At 36.3% G+C, this 19,776-nt stretch overlaps 1 protein-coding gene across 1 annotated transcript in view; it reads right to left on the minus strand.

Moving 5' to 3' along the window:
* Positions 1 to 1,941: 1,941 nt before the first annotated feature.
* dapk1 (death-associated protein kinase 1) overlaps positions 1,942 to 19,776 on the minus strand; it is a 160,128-nt gene continuing 142,293 nt past the window's right edge. The window contains exons 21-26 of the mRNA XM_056458172.1: positions 19,292 to 19,477; positions 18,721 to 18,918; positions 14,989 to 15,127; positions 12,941 to 13,061; positions 9,542 to 9,730; positions 1,942 to 4,983 (exon numbers count right to left, since the gene is read on the minus strand). Coding sequence (XP_056314147.1) covers positions 3,715 to 4,983; positions 9,542 to 9,730; positions 12,941 to 13,061; positions 14,989 to 15,127; positions 18,721 to 18,918; positions 19,292 to 19,477 — 2,102 coding nt within the window. The 3' untranslated portion in view covers positions 1,942 to 3,714. The remainder of the gene's footprint in view (positions 4,984 to 9,541; positions 9,731 to 12,940; positions 13,062 to 14,988; positions 15,128 to 18,720; positions 18,919 to 19,291; positions 19,478 to 19,776) is intronic.

A 19,776-nucleotide genomic window follows, 5' to 3' on the forward strand; every position in this document is an offset into this window, starting at 1 on the left:
ACACAGCCGGTGTTATTGCACATCAGTATAGCAGCGTTTTTTATGACATTGTATAACAATAATTAATATTTTTACAGTACTGTGACGGATGGGTTTAGGTTTAGGGTAGGAGTAGATATTAAAAAATACAATTCATTGGGTTATTTAATAGATAACAAAAAAATAATACTCAACACAACTGTTTTTGCGTTACTGTGACGATTGGGTTTAGGGTTGGGGTGGGGGGGGGTAGACGTTAATAAAATACAATTAATGAGAAACTTAATAAATAATATAAATCATTTTCATTAACTTCCAGCCGCAACCATATCTGATCTAGCAACAACCAAAAAACAAAACAAAACACAAAAAAACAGGAACGCATGGACGAGTGGGAGGATGACGTTTCCGACTTCAGAAGCATTAATAGACTAATTAATATTAAAAAACAGGACATCAGTAATATGGGAATATTTTGGGTTTAAAGTCACAGACACTGAACAAAAACAGGTCATTTGCAAGAACTGTTGCCACAGCGTGAGGAAATACAACCAGCACCTAAAAAAGCACCACAGGCAGCTAAATATGAGTGTCTGAAAATACTGAAAATATTGCCAGTGAAACTCAATCTACTAGCAAGCAACAGCAAAGTACAATTTCAGAGTTGTTTCAGCCATGTTGGTTTGCTAAGTGCTCTGTATTTTTTTAAATTGTTTTTTTTACTATAATAAGCTACATCATCTCCCTAATTTGAGTTCATCTTGCTTACAATGATTTATTTGTGTTTACGGTTTGCTCTAGAGAAAAAAGAGTGTTTCATTTCTGAATATTTAAAAACAAATTTGAATAAATGTTTAAGTAAATATCTTTTCAGTTCCTTTTTTAACTAACATTCACTGCACTTCAGCAGCTGAAGCTCGACTAAACAAAAAAAAACGCAGTTAGATATTTTCCCTAAATCGCATAGCCCTAATATATATATATATATATATATATATATATATATATATATATATATATATATATATATATATATATATATATATATATATACATATACATACAGTTGAAGTCAGAATTATTAGCCCCCCTGTTTATTTTTTCCCCCAATTTCTGTTTAATGGAGAGCAGATTTTTTTTTACCACATTTCTAAACATAATAGTTTTATTAACTTATCTCCAATCACTGATTTATTTTATCTTTGCCATGATGACAGTAAATAATATTTGACTAGATATTTTTCAAGACCCTTCGATTCAGATTACAGTGACATTTAAGGGCCTAACTAGGTAATTAGGTTAACTAAGCTGGTTAGGGTAATTAGACAAGTTATTGTATAATGATGGTTTGTTCAGTAGACAGTCGAAAAAAAGTAGCTTAATTTTGACCTTAAAATGGCTTAAAAAAAAAAAAAAAAGACTTTACTCTACACTCCCAGAAATAAAGGTACGTCACTGTCACTGGGGTGGTACCTTTTTAAAAGGTACACATTTGTACTTAAAGGGTCCATATTGGTACCTCAAAAGTATATATTAGTACCTAAAATTTTTAGGGGGAACACTTTTGTACTTTTTAGGTACTAATATGTACCCTCGAGGTATTAATATGGACCTTTTAGGTACAAATTTGTACCTTTCGAAAAGGTACCACCCTAGTGACAGATCGAGTACCTTTATTTCTGAGAGTGTAGATGAAATAAAACAAATAAGACTTTCTCCAGAAGAAAAAATATTATCAGTCATCCTGTGAAAATTTCCTTTATCTGATGAACATAATTTGGGAAATATTTAAAAAAGAAACAAAAAAAATAATTCAAAGAGGGCTAATAATTCTGACTTCAACTATATATATATATCTATATATATATATATATATATATATATATATATATATATATATATATATATATATATATATATATAATATATATATTTTTCCCCCAAAAAGAAGCCTGAAACAAATCATTGAGTAAACAATTTATTATAAAAAATGTATTACACTGTAAAGTTTAAGGAAGTATTAAGGACATGGCATCTAGAGGCATGCGAACGTAACATAAATAGAGAAATAATGTGAAGGTCTTGTGCAAAGAGATGACTGTACAAGTCTTAAATACACCAGGATCATTTCCTCTCTGATTTACCCTGTTAAAGTCCTACGAGGGGAAATCATGACCCTTGACCACAGCTAAACAGAGAAAGAGCTCCATAATACATAGACTCAATCACAATATATAAATGTGCCTTTTTGGAATGAGAGAACACAATAGGCCCGATTCCCTTTTAGAAACAAACAAACAAATAAACAAACTTATTTTTAAGCCTGCCAAGAAAATGATGAAGGGTTGGACGATAAATTTGTTCCAAAATATAACATGGAACAGTTGCCTGCATTTATTTATTCATTTACTTATTTATTTTCCAGAGCAAAGGAGTCATAGCATGTATCAACCGTAACAGAGTCTTTGCTGCCACCCACAGTTTTCAAGTTGTCCCTACATCTGCGTTCAAGAGAATCTGATTATTATTCCTTTAACTATTTAATGCATGGGAGCCCAAACTCAGTCCTGGAGGGCCGGTGTCCTGCTTATTTTAGTTCCAACCCCAATTAAAGACCCCTGAAGCATATAATCAAGCTCCTTCTAGGTATATAAAAACTTCCAGGCAGGTGTGTTGGAGCTAAACTATGCAGGACACTGGCCCTCCAGGACCGAGTTTGGACACCCCTGCTTTAATGGCTTTGCTGTTAATGCTTTCAAAGCAAACGTTAACATTCATGACACTTTAGCCCAGTTTAGATCCCTTAAAATAGTATTTCATGATTAAATCTCCAGTGTTATGAATACACAACTATGCTTTTAAAATAAATGTAGTCTCAAACACACAAGTGTAAATGTTAAAACGGAATCTATCGAAATAACGTTTGAACAACTGTAACAAAGATCATGCTTATGAAGAGACTGAGATCATCTCCGTCATGTAAGTCCAATGTTTCCATTGGACAGGTAGTCTGAACTGCAATATTTCATCAAATTGATTGCGAATAAGACAAAGGCTTTTAATGTACCATGTAATTTACTTTTGAAGGAATGTCTAGTTTGTTTGTGCTTCGTCAGTCCAATATAATCCTGTCTGAAAAAAGTACAACAATATTCAGGTAGTAAATGTAATCTACCCAATGGACTTCGTAGGTTTGAGAGCAAGCGTGAATCTTTTGCTGCGTTTGATATGTCATTAAAAGCTTCATGAGACAGGTAAACAGAGAAACACTTGCAGAGTTGCTTGTCCAATTCTGAAATTTACAAGAATGGCTCTTTGTCAATAATTCACCATCTTCAAGGCACTCAATAGCTTGAGTCACTTATTAAATAAAACTGCCAAGCACTTAGTGATCCATCATTTGGGCAACAAATTTCGAATAATCCCCCCAATAGCAACTAAACATATATAAAAGTAGCTGCAAATTGCAGAATTTTCATTCATTAAGGACATTTTGAGAAAGGCTGTCTGCAGTTTCACCTTGGGAATGTGAGATAAAAGCTTTGCAGAAAAAAAGCCAAAACTACATAGGCACCTTTTCAGAGACACCATGGATGAACATTCAGAAATCGCGAAGGGCAACAAAATGGACATGAGTAGAGTATCTAACTCAAATACTTCAGTCTTAGGACACCAGCGAGCTTCAGACTGACCGCCAGTCTGCTGGTCAATTGCACGTTTTTCTCCATTGACGTCCTAACGAGAGATGACGGAGCTGATGGAGTTGTAGGATGTGCCTCCTCCATTACACACAGGGCTGTAGGGCTCAGACGGGGTGCCCAAAATCTCCAAGTTCACCCGAAACACTGGTGCAGCTCTAAGCAGGAAATCTGCCGCATCCCGACGGCCAAGTTCTCGCAACTTTGCGACCAAAACGCCAATGGTTGAGTCGGGTCTCTGGCTCCACTCCTGCAGGAGCGTGGCTGTAGGGCTGGGGAGAGAAAGCGGGTCTGCAGGTGGAGTCCCGTTGATGCCAGAACTGTATTTAGCAGCTAGTTCGCTAAGGCCCAAGTTCATGGCTAGCAGGCACCAGTCCTTTCCCAGGGCATCAGGCGGGTCCAGCAGGCGGCAGAGCTTACGTCGAGCCAACAGACTGACCTCTGCTACAGCCACTTCGCCCCCGAGGTTGCCCTGTTTGTAGACATGGGTGCATCCTAATGCTACGATACTGACAAAGCTTTCACGATAGCCACCCATGGTGTTCGACAGAGCGTTCTCGCCTCGTGCTTGAGCTCTGAAAAAGTCCCTCGGCTGGTAGAGCATGACTGGACCATGGTGTTCACGCAGTTGCTGAGGGCTTAGATAATGGCGGGCGGTAAGCAAACCAGGCAAAGTAGCAGCTAACAGACCCTCAGCCATGCCGCACAGAGTGTCTAATAAAGCATAGCAGCGTCCCGGATCTGTGTCAGGTCCTCGTAACTGTACCTCCATTCCTTGCCCGTGGTTCACAAGCAAAACCAGAGCCTCCACGCCACCAAGTCCGATTCGAGCGCCACCACTCCACAATCTCACATCATCAACCTCTACCTCAGGCTTCTGCTGGCGGCTCCACCTGCACAAGTTTACCTGTAACTTATGGAAAAGTCCACAAGGAAAGGGTGCCAGGTGCTCCACAGGAACCATACGGACTCCGCCGTAAAGCAGAGCGTCCTCTCCCTCCACGTCCTCCTCATCTGTCCAGGTGTGCTGCAGTCCACCTGTGCGAATGAGGGCAGGGATGTCTACCATTCCTGGGTTGGCCAAGTCACGGGCGCAGACATCCATAGCATCGAGGACCTGGAGAAGTTCGTCGATGTCGCCTTCGGAGACCAGGTGTTGGAGCTCTTCTACACGGTAGCGGCCGCGGTAATGGTGGATTGCTTTAGGGGTTTCAATTGAGAGAAGCTTGCCGAGTACGTTACTACAGAGCCAGCGAGGATCTAACAGGACAACGTCTTGGACTGTCTCACTCTGCATGATGTTAATCTGGAGGGAAGAAGGAAAAAACAAAGGATTCAGAACAAGTAAATGACTGAGATTCTCAATAATGACTTGTTCCTGCTGAGCGTTTTGGTTTGGTACAGTACATTATGCATTTATTTCCATTTCCACTGTTAAAGATATCAAAATTGGGAACTGTACTGTATCTCTTTTTTTTGCCACTGTTTTCCTAAGGCCCAATCCCAAATCTATTTTTGTACCCATACTTGTTCCCCTACCCCTTCTCCTTAAAAGAGAGTGTGAAGGGGAAGGGCTTCAAAATTTACCCCTAAGAATTGGGACAGCACTAAAGCACCTGTACACGTCATCATATGTCATTTTTTGGTATTTATCTTCAGGAAATCACTGAAGGCATATATCATGTTATTATAACAATCTAATATGGCAATACAATTGTAACTCACAGTGGCCATATTCATCAAGTAATCACATGAAAACAACATTAACATTATGGCTTATGTGAAAAGCCCATTCCCAGCCACTAGACTTTTCTGACAGGGTATTCAAGTGTCATGGAGTGACAGAATGTTGTGGGACTGCTGTACGGGAGTTATGATTATGGATTATAGATCGTGAAATTTAGCAGTTTTTATTTTAGAGTTTTTCTTTAAAGCATGACGATAAAACACAAATGCAATTATGAATATATTAAAACATGTGGTTGTTGGTTGTAAATTCGTAATAATGACAAAAAATACAAATTTGTGGATCTCCTTACTTCCTGTTTGCAGCCATGAGGCCATTGTAACTGGTGTATGCTGGGAAATTTTCGTACCCCTTGGTTTCGAGTGTGGTCCTAAAAAATCTCAGTTTCAAGGGTTATCTAGCCCTTCCCCTTAGCCCTACGCCTTCACATAAAGAGAACTGGGGTAGGGGTAGAATTGGAATTGGGCCTAAGTGTACCTAGCATAACAGTACTGTACCAACAGGATGGAGCTAGACTCACTGTGGAGCGCTTCAGCAACAAGACATGGGAATAACAACACAGGAATCAACATATTTAAATACACAGCCAAAACACAACCCTATTAGAATACAAGACGGCATGGAGCATTGAAACATGGTTGAACCGATCTCAAACAATGCTTGTGGTCTTCTTAAGACAAACAGCCACATGCCAAGAAGCAATAACATAAACTGTAATATGTCCTCTAATGTTGTTTACAGGGCCGTTCACATGTGTCTAAATTTGTGTGGAAAGTGAAGGGGCCACAGTGTCTGTGCTTGCTGTGTGTCAAGACTTAAATAATGAACTTGAAAACCTTTATTTGTGAATGGCCCATACAATTTTCTTCATCAAACTAGAATTACTTTGATTACAACTTTCTGGTATACACCACGTCAACCAAGTAAGGGTAATATTGGCAGTGGAAGTGCAAGCCTGATTAGGGTGAACTGTACTGAACCATACTGTACCATACCTCTCAGTGGAAATGAGGCATAAAAGACATGAAGATATGTTCAATATTTGAATCTGATCAGTCTTACAAAAATTCCCAGACCATGAATGGGATTTTCTTTCTTTTATTTTTACATACAGGTGCACAAAAATACTTTTGGTAACATGTCATAGAGGGTGCTGGTTGTATTGATGATGCTTATGTTGCTTGATTCTTTTTCTTAGTGACAAGCAGGTGTCAGAAACCAGGGTAATTGGGTATTTCTGCTTTTCTTTTGCATTTTCATTTAGTCTGTCTCATGCTTTTTACATATAATAAGACAAAATCATATGATAAGACCAAATGTTTGTGGAATATCTTTACTGTTGTGAACAGATCTTCAGGTGGATTCCACAACACTTTAGCAGATGTGCTGACCCAAATCTAAATGGTAATTTTTTAAGAGATGGTCACTTTCTCAAGAAGACAAGTTTTTACTAGATGTATTATTATTATTATTATTATTATGTAGATATATTAGTTATGAAGAAAAAATGTAACGCCTTGACCCCAGTCTGTTCATACCTAGAATGCAGCAAACACACACCATCCTTTTATGAAATTCAATTCTAAAGTGTCATCTTGAAACACAGTCCTCCATATTCCACAGTATTTTATCATATGCTTTAAAATATTCAATAGTTTAATTCCGGTGCACATGAATAGTCATGTTTGGGTGAATTATTCTTTGAAAACAAATGACATAACAGATTTTAAGGGTTATGAGGTTAAATACAGGGGAGCTGAAGTCCTCTAATCAGAGTGTCTTATGTAAGCGAATGCTAAAATGTTAATAAAGCTGAATCACAGCCTGGCATTTTAGCCCATCAACATCAAAACATTCAGTAAAATGTGTTTAAGTGTTGCTGCTGAAACACAAATGACTAATATTGATGAGAATGACTCATTCACCTGCTCTCTCTATCGGCAAAACTGTTGCAGTAATGGTTGTGGGTGGTCAATAGACTGAAAAGGCCCCTATTCTCTTGATGACACCCACCAACTCATTTGGACCACATAAAAACATGTTTGCAGATGCTCTGCATTGTAGGCTTTGAGTGGTTTGGAAATAATAGATGTGGCACTAATAGCGGGGGTGTATGAGATAGTACAGCATATCGCATGAAAATAATAATTCTAATTAATGATACAGTGCATATATGGCAAGCCATTTAACATTGAATTCATAGACCATACAAGTATTTATTTTCATGTTACTAGTACATATATTTTTAGAGGCTAATAACTATTCCATTAAGAACTAGTACATATTTGTCTCTTATTGTAAAGGTACTAGTACTCACTCATTTATTAGATAATTGTTTTTACTTAATAGATCGTACTCATCCACTGCATACTAGTACCTACTAAATAGACACTGGTACTTATTCATTAGATACCAGTACTTACTGCATTAATTAGTATAAAGGATTTGCAATAGAAAAAATGATTTAAATATTTTATTATTACTACCTATTATTAGACAGTAATATTTAGTTATACCTATTAAATATATATTAATTTTAATTAATTAAATACTAGCATTTATTCATAAAACACTGGTACATATTTATTAGATGCTCAAGCTTATTATAACTTAGACAGTCAGACCTCGGATACCTTTAAATAAATACTAGTACCTATTCAATGAATAACATTAAAAGTTTATTGGATGCTAGTATCCTCTCAATATATATATTTACACTCACCGGACACTTTATTAGGTACACCTGTCCAAATGCGTAGTAACGCAAATTTCTGATCAACCAATCAATCCGAGCATCAGAATGGGGAAGAAAGGTGTTTTAAGTGACTTTTAATGTGGCATGGTTGTCAGTGCCAGATGGGCTGGTCTGAATATTTCAGAAACTGCTGATCTATTGGGATTTTCACGCACAACCATCTCGAGGGTTTATAGAGAATGGTCTGGAAAAGAGAAAATATCCAGTGAGCGGCAGTTCTGTGGGCAATAATGCCTTGTTGATGCCAAAGGTCAGAGGACAATGGCTTGACTGGTTCAAGCTGAAAGAAAGGCACCAGTAACTCAAATTACTACTCATTACAACTGAGGTATGCAGAAGAGCATCTCTGAACACACAAGACGTCCAACCTTGAGGTGGATGGGCTACAGCAGCAGAAGACCACACCGAGTGCCACTCTTGTCAGCTAAGAACAAGAAACTGAGGCTACAATTCGCACAAGCTCACCAAAATTTGACAATAGAAGATACTGCCTTGTATCAATGGTTCAGGCTGCTGCTGGTGGTGGTGTAATGGTGTGGGGGATATTTTCTTGGCACACTTTGGCCCATTAGTACCAATTGAGCATTGTGTCAACGCCACAGGCTACCTGAGTATTGTTGCTGACCATGCCCATTCCTTTATGATCACAGTGTGCCCATCTTCTGATGGCTACTTCCAGCAGGATAATGTGCCATGTCATAAAGCGCGAATCATTTTAGACTGCTTTCTTGAACATGACAATGAGTTCATTGTACTCAAATGGCCTCCAGAGTCACCAGAACTCAATCCAATAGAGCACCTTTGGGATGTGGTGGAACGGGCGATTTGCATCATGGATGTGCAGCCGACAAATCTGCAGCAACTGTGTGATGCTATCATGTCAATATGGACCAAAATCTCTGAGAAATATTTCCAGTACCTTGTTGAATCTATGTCACCAAGGATTATGGCAGTTCTGAAGGCAGAAGGAAACCCGGTACTAGTAAGGTGTACCCACTAAAGTGTCTGGTGAGTGTATATTTGTATTATATGTATATGTATTTATAATTTAAATGTCTTAGTACCAAAAGAACAAGCACTCTTAAACAAGCACTAGCTAATAAAAAGATAGTATAAAAACTTTAAGTACCATGAAAACAGACACTCGTGTACACAGCTTGAAATACTGTAACCACCAGAAACACACTTTGTACCAATAGCACTATACCCATAATTCAAAAATGCATACTTATGTATTCATCTGCTCACTGTCACACACACACACACGCACACGCACACGCACACGCACACACACGCACACACACACACACACACACACACACACACAGAATCTGACACTTTCTCCGGGCCGCCCACACACACCTCTCCCATGCTGTGTAGTTGTGAAGCCAGTCCCCGCAGATCCTCTTCGCTGGCTAGAGGGTTGATTTGTTCTTGCACATCCACAACAAACTGTTGCCATGATATGAGCTGGTTCGGCCCGTTCAGTTTCCTCCAGGAAGGCAGAGTGGACAACAGCTTCTCTGCCAGCTGAGTCATCGGCCTGCAGGTCTGCGAACACAACAGAAACAAGATTATTATTTTTTGAATTTTTGGAGAAATTATGTGTGTGTGTGTGTGTGTGTGTGTGTGTGCGTGGTTGTCAATTGCTTGCCAAGATCTTCTGAGAGGTTGTTATCTTTGCAGTTGCTAGGGGATTCTGAGTGGTTGCTAGGTAGTTACTTTGTGGGACAAATCAAAAGAACAGACCCCTAATTGCTATTGGCTACATCTCACTAATCCTGATATGTATAAACATATTCTCCTTTATGTTTTAACCTTCTTTTACCACTGAGACCATGTTTTAGTCCTGCGGAGACACAGCTTTTACAAAGATGCTCTCCCAAGTGGATAACAATGAAAACAGCATATAAACAGGATGCAAATTATACATTGATGATCGGGGTGTAAACTTTTTCGCTAATGTTACTTTGAATAATACATGCTTCAGTGAACCAAATGTACATATTTCATTCAATAACGTCTAATTTATTTATAAAACTTATTTCAGTTTTCAGTGGTTTGAGGGATATTAAGCATACGTTGACCTGCAATACTATCCTCTGATTGGGTATTTCAGTAGATATAAAACTAAAGATTTAAAACAAAAGGTCAAAAGTTTGCACCAATAAATGCACGATCACGAAAGTTAACACTTACTATTTTACTGTTTACCTTCCATGTACAAACAGGTGTCTATTAAAATACAAACTCTGTCTAGTTTTACTTTGATTTTGACTAAAGATACAAACACCTATTTTATCAGAAAAGTGTCTTGTGAACTCTTACGCTATCTATATAAATCTACTCTAGATCTGCCGGTGTCAGACTGCGGACTGAATATTTTCTTGCACAGACTGCTTGGCGCAATTATGCATTATGCAAATGTATATTTATATCTTCTATTATTTCTATAATAATATTATTTCTATTATAATTTAATAGTATTATCATTTAAGATGCAGATCAGAGCAAACCGTTTCTCTCTATTTAAAGGGCTGATATCTTGTTTTGATGTCCTTCGGGGAGAATCAAGTGTTAATTATAATGCATATTTAGTCATGTGATCTACAGTATACTGAACCGATTCAGTTTCAGATTCTTCAGTTTACTACTGATGACATTTCTTCCAAATGAAAAAAAAAATAATAATAAATTTAGAGCATAACATGGTAACTTGGGTTGAAAAAAAAATCCAAACATTTATGTTGATTTCTAGACAACATAATAGCAATAATTTAACTTCAGGGGAGTTAAAAATGTATTTGGTTGATTTCATTTTTTGAAAAATCCAGATTTTTAATTACAACAAACAAAAGCATTGGATAGTCTGACCAATAGTCATTTAAAGCCAAAGAAACCCTCTAAATGATGATATTTTTAAATGGAATTGGAGAAATAGTATCAAGCCTTCATGGATTGAAGCAAATATTAACATTTTACTCAATTTTTTTTCCTGATAAATCAGAAATTCAGAAATCTTTCAGCTTAACATTACTTTGTACACTCTGTTTTCATATTACATCCCAGCAAATATGCTGTCCTGTAGCAAAATAGGGTGGCAACTGCCTTTTTAATGCTGAATGTACAAACCAGTGAGTGGTGAAATATTTTGCCTATGCTATGATTAAATCAGAAGAAAATTGTAAGAACTTTGTTATATTTTGACTTCTCTGTATTATGAGACCTTCTATTACATTTTAAATGTGGAGAGCATTTCCCAATGTATTAGCATTGATGAGATTTGAAATGAAAATGAACTTATGACATTAAAAGGAAATGTGTCCTACTTGCAAGTCTAAAGAGAATTTTTCTCCCATTAATCAAATGTAGGAGCAACAATAGAAACCAACCCCCCACTGACTGACCAATGAAAGCTAGAATAAATAATTGAACAGTATTTTCCTTTTTAAATATACACCTTAATCCAGATACAATAAACAGGGAGGTATGTGTAGGAGTGAGAAACAGAAAGAGCTGTAGGAGGAGGACGAGGGTCTCACTGAGCTGAATGTTTCAGCAAGAGATCCATGTGTCAGTTTTTGAAAATGTGTTTTTCACAGAGAAAATGTGTGTATGTGTGTTCTGGTTACGTGGTATGGTAAAGAGAAGGAGGAAGCCTCAATATAAAGGTTATACTCTTAGAACACAACTCACACATTTTAACCAAATAATTTCATTGAAGACCTTTTTTAGCCATTAGCATTTAATCATCATTTTAGTGATTAGTACCAGTTAATAAATAATCATGACTAATCATCAAGTATAAGTTCGTATTTACATATACAGTTGAAGTCAGAATTATTAGCACCCTTTGAATTTTTTGTTCTTTTTAAAATATTTCTCAAATTATGTTTAACAGAGCAAGGAAATTTTCACATTATGTCTGATAATATTTTTTCTTCTGGAGAAAGTCTTATGTGTTTTATTTTGGCTAGAATAGAAGCAGTTTTTTATTTTTTTTGTGAACCATTTTAAGGTCAAAATTATTAGCCCCTTTAAGAATTTTTTTTTTCGATAGTCTACAGAACAAACCATCGTTATACAATAACTTTCCCAATTACCCTAACCTGCCTAGTTAACCTTATTAACTTAGTTAAGCCTTTAAATGTCACTTTAAGCTGTATAGAAGTGTCTTGAACAATATCTAGTCAAATATTATGTATTGTCATCATGGCAAAGATAAAAGAAACCACTTATTAGAAACGAGTTATTAAAACTATTACATTTAGAAATGTGCTGAAAAAAAATCCTCTCTCCGTTAAACAAAAATTGGGGGAAAAAATAAACAGGGGGCTAATAATTCTGACTTCAACTGCATGTGTGTACTGTGTGTATTTATGTTATGTATATTTGAACGCACACATAAATGTACATACTTAGAAGATTATACATAAATTCACATATACATGCACACACATTTTCCTACACATGTATATACAAATATCTACACACATATATACATATATGTAAACAAACTTTCGTTTTGTGTGCAATTAGTTACGATTAACTGTTTATCAACACTATTTGTGACTGATGAAAAAAATCCTTTTTTTAAGTAGACTTAAATAGAGCAACGCTTCTAGACAGTTATGTGTCCTTCTGATTAATTTCTTGTAGTTTGAAATTTCACTGCTTAAACATGAGGGCTTCGAGATGACAATGAGAACACTACATTCAGGCTAATCAAATAATCATGATGAGAGTGGAAAGCAATCTCACAGAAATGATGGTGCTGCGGAGCTCTAACAGAAGGTTTCTCAGCAGCTTTATGTCTTTAGAGTTGGACGCTCCTGCATCCATGACAAAGAGCTTCTCAGTGATCAGCAGATCATTTCCAAACCTGCCAAAAAAAGAAATGATCATGATGAAATCAGCTTAAATCACAACAAGCTACATTCTAAGCTGAGTAGATCAACTAAGTTTATCAGTTTGGCTTGTAATTATGTTGGTCACACTTTACAATAAGGTTTCATTAGTTAATGTCAGTTATTGTATTTACTTACATGAACCAATAAGATGAACTACAGCATTTATTTTTTTTAATAATAATTTTTTCGGGGTTTTCATCTTTATTGGATAGGAAAGTAGAGAGAACTGACAGAAAAGCATAAGGAGCAGAGAGAGTGGAAGGATCGGCATAGGACCACGAGGGGGAATCTGACTCGTCGCCGTGAGCACCGGAGTGCATGTGTCAACACACTAACCACTACACCACCGGTGCCGATACTACAGCATTTATTAATAAGAGTTAAAATCTAAAATCCAATTTCATACTTGTTAACATTAGTGCACTGTGAGTTAACATGAACTAACAATGAATAAGTGTATTTCCATAAACTAACTTTAATAAAGATGAATAAGTACTGTAGTACATGTGCTGTTTGTTCATGTTAGTAAATACAACAGCAAACATTAACTTATGCAAGCTTATTGTAATGTTTTACCATTATGTTTTACCCATTTGATCACTTTAGCCAGTTTGATTTAATCATTCCCTTTTTAGCTATATTAAATTATTTGGATTACACTGCATTGTGCATCATTACGGAAAGAAAGTGCACATACAGCTGCATACACACAAACAAACTAACAAAAAGAAAGAAAAAACAACAACCAAAGTTTATTTAGATTAAGAAGAATCTCCTGAAGACAAACATGTAGATGGGTTAACCTAGTAACTTTTGCATTATTAAAAAAATATTTTACCCACAGATTTACCCACTATTTACTCATTCTTAAGTAGTTATAAACCTTTATGAGCTTCATACTTCTGTTAAATACTAAAGCATATACAGTTGAAGTCAGAGTTATTAGTCCCACCTTGAATCTTTTTTCTTTTTTAATATTTCCCAAATGATGTTTAACAGAGCAAGGAAATTTTCACAGTATGTCTGATCATATTTTTTCTTCTGGAGAAGGTCTTATTTGTTTTATTTTGGCTAGAATAAAAGCAGTTTTTCATTCTTTTAAAAAACATTCAAGGTCAAAATTATTAGCCCCTTTAAGCTATATTTATTTTCAATAGTCTACAGAACAAACCATCGTTATTAATAAGTTGCCTAATTACCCTAACCTGCCTAGTTACCCTTATAAACCTAGTTAAGCCTTTAAATGTCACTTTAAGCTGTGTAGAAGTGACTTGAAAAATATCTAGTCAAATATTATTTACTGTCATCATGGCAAAGATAAAATAAATCAGTTATTAGAAATGAGTTATTAAAACTATTATGTTTAGAAATGTGTTGAATAAATCTTCTCTCCGTTAAACAGAAATTGAGGAAAAAAATAAACAGGAGGGCTGATAATTTAGGGGGGCTAATAAATCTGACTTCAATTGTATATATTAAATATTATAATAATTTCTATAATAAGGCATGGCAAGTTTACTTATACAGCACATTTTATAAAAACAAGAACAACAAGAATAAAAAGAAACATAAAATACAAAAATAAAAAATTATTTAAAAATGTGTTAAAACAGCTTCAAAAGGAATGAAAAATAAAAAGAACGAGGACAAACCAACACTAAAGGACGTTAATGGTTACAGGTTTTCAGCTGTCTTCAAAACATCTTTTGTGTTCAACAGAAGATGAAAGAAACTCATAAACAATTGAAGGGAGAATAAATCATGACAGAATTGACTTTTTTCTTGGTAAACCATCCCTTTAATATGTAAATTGTGACTTGTTTTAATTGAATCATTCCTACATAACAGTGCAGTGATCATCGGAGGTGTCGCAGCTTCAGTTTATTTTGACTCAATCACCTGTTTCTGACTTCCTTCAGTAGAGATCTCTCCTTGTCATAGCTGAACTCTCCTCCAAACGATCGTGGCAGATTCACAATGTCAGCATGTGTGGCCACCAGAACCACACGCAGAGGATTCCTGATCTTCCCTCCAAAGGCTGCAAGCACAAGCGAACACCAGTCTTAATCTCTGATTTTAACGTCTTTAAAGAGCTAGTTCACCTCAAAATAAAGATTCTGTTATTCATTTCTCACCCTCGTGTCATTAATCCTCAGAGGGCTTCATTCAATTTCAGAACACAAATTAAGATACAGATGAATTCTGAGAGCTCCAAAGCCTTTTTCTAGACTTTAGTTTGAACATCTCAGGACTTTTAAAGGATAAAGAAGCTCTTAGAATACATCAAAAAATATAATACACAAATTAATATAAATTAATTTGTGTTCTGAAGGTCTGAACGAACCTCTCGGGATATTGGAACCACACAAGGGTGACTTTAAATAACATACTTTACATTTTTTTCAGTGAACTAAATGCATAATGCTAGTCCAATGCATAATTCTGAACTATTTAAGAAACACTAGATTCCTAGATACAAAGTAGACTCTAATGAAGTCTCTTTGAGCATTATCCATAGCACTATGGATGTGCCTGCTATTGTACTTACACAGTTTCATCAAGCATCACTACAAAGGCAAGCCAGGCTGAAATTAGCAGGGAGATTTTGAGAGAGACGAGAATGAGAAAAGGACATACAGAATCAATGAAGCGCACAGAATGGAGAACAGTGAAACACAGAGAACAAAACTTGCATGCATGAGCTCATTTCTGTCATTGGGCCTGTCAAATTAATTAAGTGCAAACAATTATATTTTAAAATAGTGAGCTGTTTTACAGAAGTGAATCAGAAACTGATAAAGGAACATTTAACTTCTCAGATTATGTTAAGCAGATGGTATGCAAAACAACAACACCTCCATCTAGTGTGTATGTATAGAGAATAAAGCTAAAATTACACACAAGGAACGTGCGAATGCAGTCCTTCCTTCCTCAGCCAGATTGACAAACTCAATTGTACAAAAAAGCTAGTTAGTTAAAGATTGACACTTTTTCCAAGGCCATATTTTGTTGTGTCTACTCAATATTTCACATTAATGTGATAGCATATAATTAAAATGTACATATTTGACGGCCCTATTGTCATGGTAATAGCGTGATGAGAAATTTGTATTGTACAGTTGTTGTTTTTTTTGTTGTTGTTTCTTACAGTTATCATAAAAGGCAGAACATGATGCAGTGCTTCCCGCACATAGACTTTACCAGGTATATTAACGGCCACCCAAGTATATTTAGCATCAATTTGTTGTTTTTTTCACAATTATAAATGTCATTTTACACTTTTTGTTGCATCCGCCCAATATAACCAAACATCCGCAATCGATTAAGTAGTGAAAAATCTCTCGTTTACCTGTTTCGTTCTGTGTGCGAGACCTGTCAACATTTCCACCGTCTCACATGCTCTGCAGACCCACAGTCTTTTTGGCTCTGAAAAATTTTCATCCGGTCCGGGTTTGTAAATCTCCTAAAATGTCTGGGATTCTGCTTTTGCTTTCTAAAGCTGTCATTAATCATATGCGTTTTTGCATTGCCTTTTTACTTAAAGGTTCAAGACACCCTAGACTTCTTTTTTTTATTTATTTTTTAACAGATTTGTGTGTGTTGAGCATCAGTTAAGACAACATTAGCACCTGTCACCTTTAATTGTGGGGAAAACAGGACAATTTTGAGCTTTTGTCAGCTAATTTCATCTTCCAAGTTTAAAATAATTTTTGGGGCGGGATCAAAATCGGTGACGTAGTGTGAATCTGTTAGAGGAGTGATGACGCATCGGTTTCTCATTATTATTCATAGTGGAGTTTTCTTATCCTATGAGAAGGCCCTGCTTCTTAATTATTCATGACTGCACGTGCTTTTCAAAGGCATGGCAGACCTGCAATGACTTGCTCATGGCACAGGTCGTATGTCTTTGTTTCCATAATCCATGGGGTTTGTTGCATGTTTTTCCTAACGATTCTGTCAGGGCCGACACAGCAAAGCTGTTGGTTTGCAGCAAGCATTTTTGTCTTGAGAGCTGTATGAAAATTGGAGGATGGCGAACTTTGTCTTGTATCAGTTGAGTTCGCTTTTCTATTCACACCCATCACCTCTATATCCGTGCTGCTGTGTTTGCCTATGTTTAAAATCCTCCAGATTACCGGCAGGGCTAATGGTTGAAATAGACAGGGCAAGAGACCTGCTGCACCTCTATCCACTGTGTCTGCATTCAGACCTGGGGATTGAGGAGGAGAGAAGTCCTCCTCATTTATAGTGTTTATCTTTGTAATGTGCATATCTTTGTAATGATATAACAAATTGTGGTTATGTATATAGGAAATTATAACAAATGTAGCAGGCCATTAAATTATTTACTGTTTATTTCCCCTGCTCTGCTGACCACACCCACTCCTCCCTCTGCTCGCAGCGCTCCACGCCCATCATGAAGCATTTTATGAAAAAATTCTGTGGTAGACTTGAACCGAAAGAGGGGGTTTTCATTGCCCTTTAAGCCTACTTTCGCTTGTCTTCACAGCTGACTGCAAGCGAGAGCAACATTAAATTATTATTCTTTTTTTGTCTAAACGACTCAGAAAAATTTACTATATACTCCAATAAGACAAAATGACTGGTCTAAACTGGCTGCAAAATATATGCACACCATCAATGCATTTGCCTTAATAATCTACAGGTTTTAGTCTTGTAATTATGATGATTTTTAGAGACATTGTCTGTTTTTATTCCTTTTTCTGTCATTTATTTGTCTTTTGCTTATTATTTTATGAATTTGATAATGTTAATATATTACACAGGCAATTTTTTTATACAAATCTAAAATGTATTTGTATTCAAGTGTACTTTCAACTTGAAAGAGAGAAAAGCAGATTTTACCGGTCAGTGGGTGCACATGATTCCTGAATAGCACAAAAGTAAGAAATTGTGGATGTCTTTTTTTACTTTAACCCATTGAAAAGAATGTATAAAAAAATTGAAAACCCATTGTATAAGCATGCCATAATAAATAAAATTATTGTTAAAAATGATGTTTTATTTGTCGCATGTTGTTAACTATTTATGTAACGAGGGCAAACGGTGTGTTTCAATCCAGCTACCACCGCAAGTATATATCAAACCGCAAGTATATAACAAACCTGTGGGAAGCACTGACATGTTTTAAATAAAAGAATTTCAAGATGGAGACACATGAATAAAATGGTGATAAAAAGGTGTATATACCCACTGGCAAATTCTGACCTAAAGTTACTTTTATTCAACCAGCAAGTTTTTTTTTTGTTTGGACTGGAAATGAGAGGCTTTTAAAAAAATATAATATGACGATGTACAAGAAACATCATTGTGGAAAAAATATTGCTTAGCTGTAATTTACATTGGAACATAAAAGTCTGAATTTTCCAGGGGTATGAATAATTTCAGGTTTGTCTATATATATATTTATATATATGTATATACATACATGCATGTATACACACGCACTTTAACATAGCAACATGGTATAAGTTCTCCTACAACCTCTTAATCACAGACTTCACAGCATCAGCTGATGTCTGTAATTACTGTAATGGAAAGCCCTCTGAAAAGGAGAAGAAAATAATCCATACTTTGCATACTTAAGTGTCAGGACACACACACACATACCGATGTTGTCCTCTGGCAGCGTGAGAGCCTTCAGGCAGTTCAGCCAGAATGTGACCTGGTTGAGCTGAGTTTCATAGGGCTCCTCCAGGCTGAACAGGACCAGATGAATCGCTGTGGCATCATTGGCAGCGAAGTAGTCATACGAGCAATAATAGACGGGATTACCAGAAAACTCCCATATACTGAAGTCTCCAACACCTAAAAACAAACACACTAAAATTTTCATTCTAAGTTCTGTTTAACAGAGAGAATATTTCCAACAAATTTTGAACATAATAGCTGTAATAACTAATTTCTAATAACTGATTTCTCTTATCTTTGCCATGATGACAGTGCATAATATTTGACTAGATATTTTTCAAGATGCTTAAAGTGACATTTAAAGGCTTCACTAGGTTATTTAGGCAAGTCATGCTATAAAAGTGGTTTATTCTGTAGACAATCAAAAAAATATTGCCTAAGGGGGCTAATAATATTGATATATGACTATGGCGAATATGACAGTATAGACATTTACGGTGCTTCAATAGACTGCTGTTTTTCCCGATTCATCAAAAAAGAGCTTGTTCACCATTGACGTTGGCGTTCTGGATGTCGATGGCTTTAGTGGCGGTGTCGTCAGCCGTGGAGAGAGCATTATGAACAGGACTGAAGACCTCCAGCACTCCTTTAGTTAAACTGGGCTCAAACATCATACTGCGGCTCCGAACACTTACATTCTCACAGCCCGGGTACAGGTTAGAGATGCTCACAGACACTGCAGGAAAACAGAAAGACTGCCAACTCAATGCTATCACACAGAAATTCATAACTTTTTGTAGGAACTTGTTCAATCTCATTCATAAAATCTATATAGATGAGTACAATTTACTCATCCCCCAATGATGATTGGGTTTAGGGCTGGGGTTTGGTGCCATGCCTCCTTTTAAAAAAACAAAATCCTTTTCATATGAATTCATACAATTTAGCCACTAAACTGACAAAACGTAAAACTAGTTACGTTTCCTCATGAATTCAGGCTGGTCAACTACATGGAATTTTACATTGAACCAGTTA

The sequence above is a fragment of the Danio aesculapii genome, chromosome 5 (assembly GCF_903798145.1).
Source record: "Danio aesculapii chromosome 5, fDanAes4.1, whole genome shotgun sequence".
Taxonomy (NCBI): domain Eukaryota; kingdom Metazoa; phylum Chordata; class Actinopteri; order Cypriniformes; family Danionidae; genus Danio; species Danio aesculapii.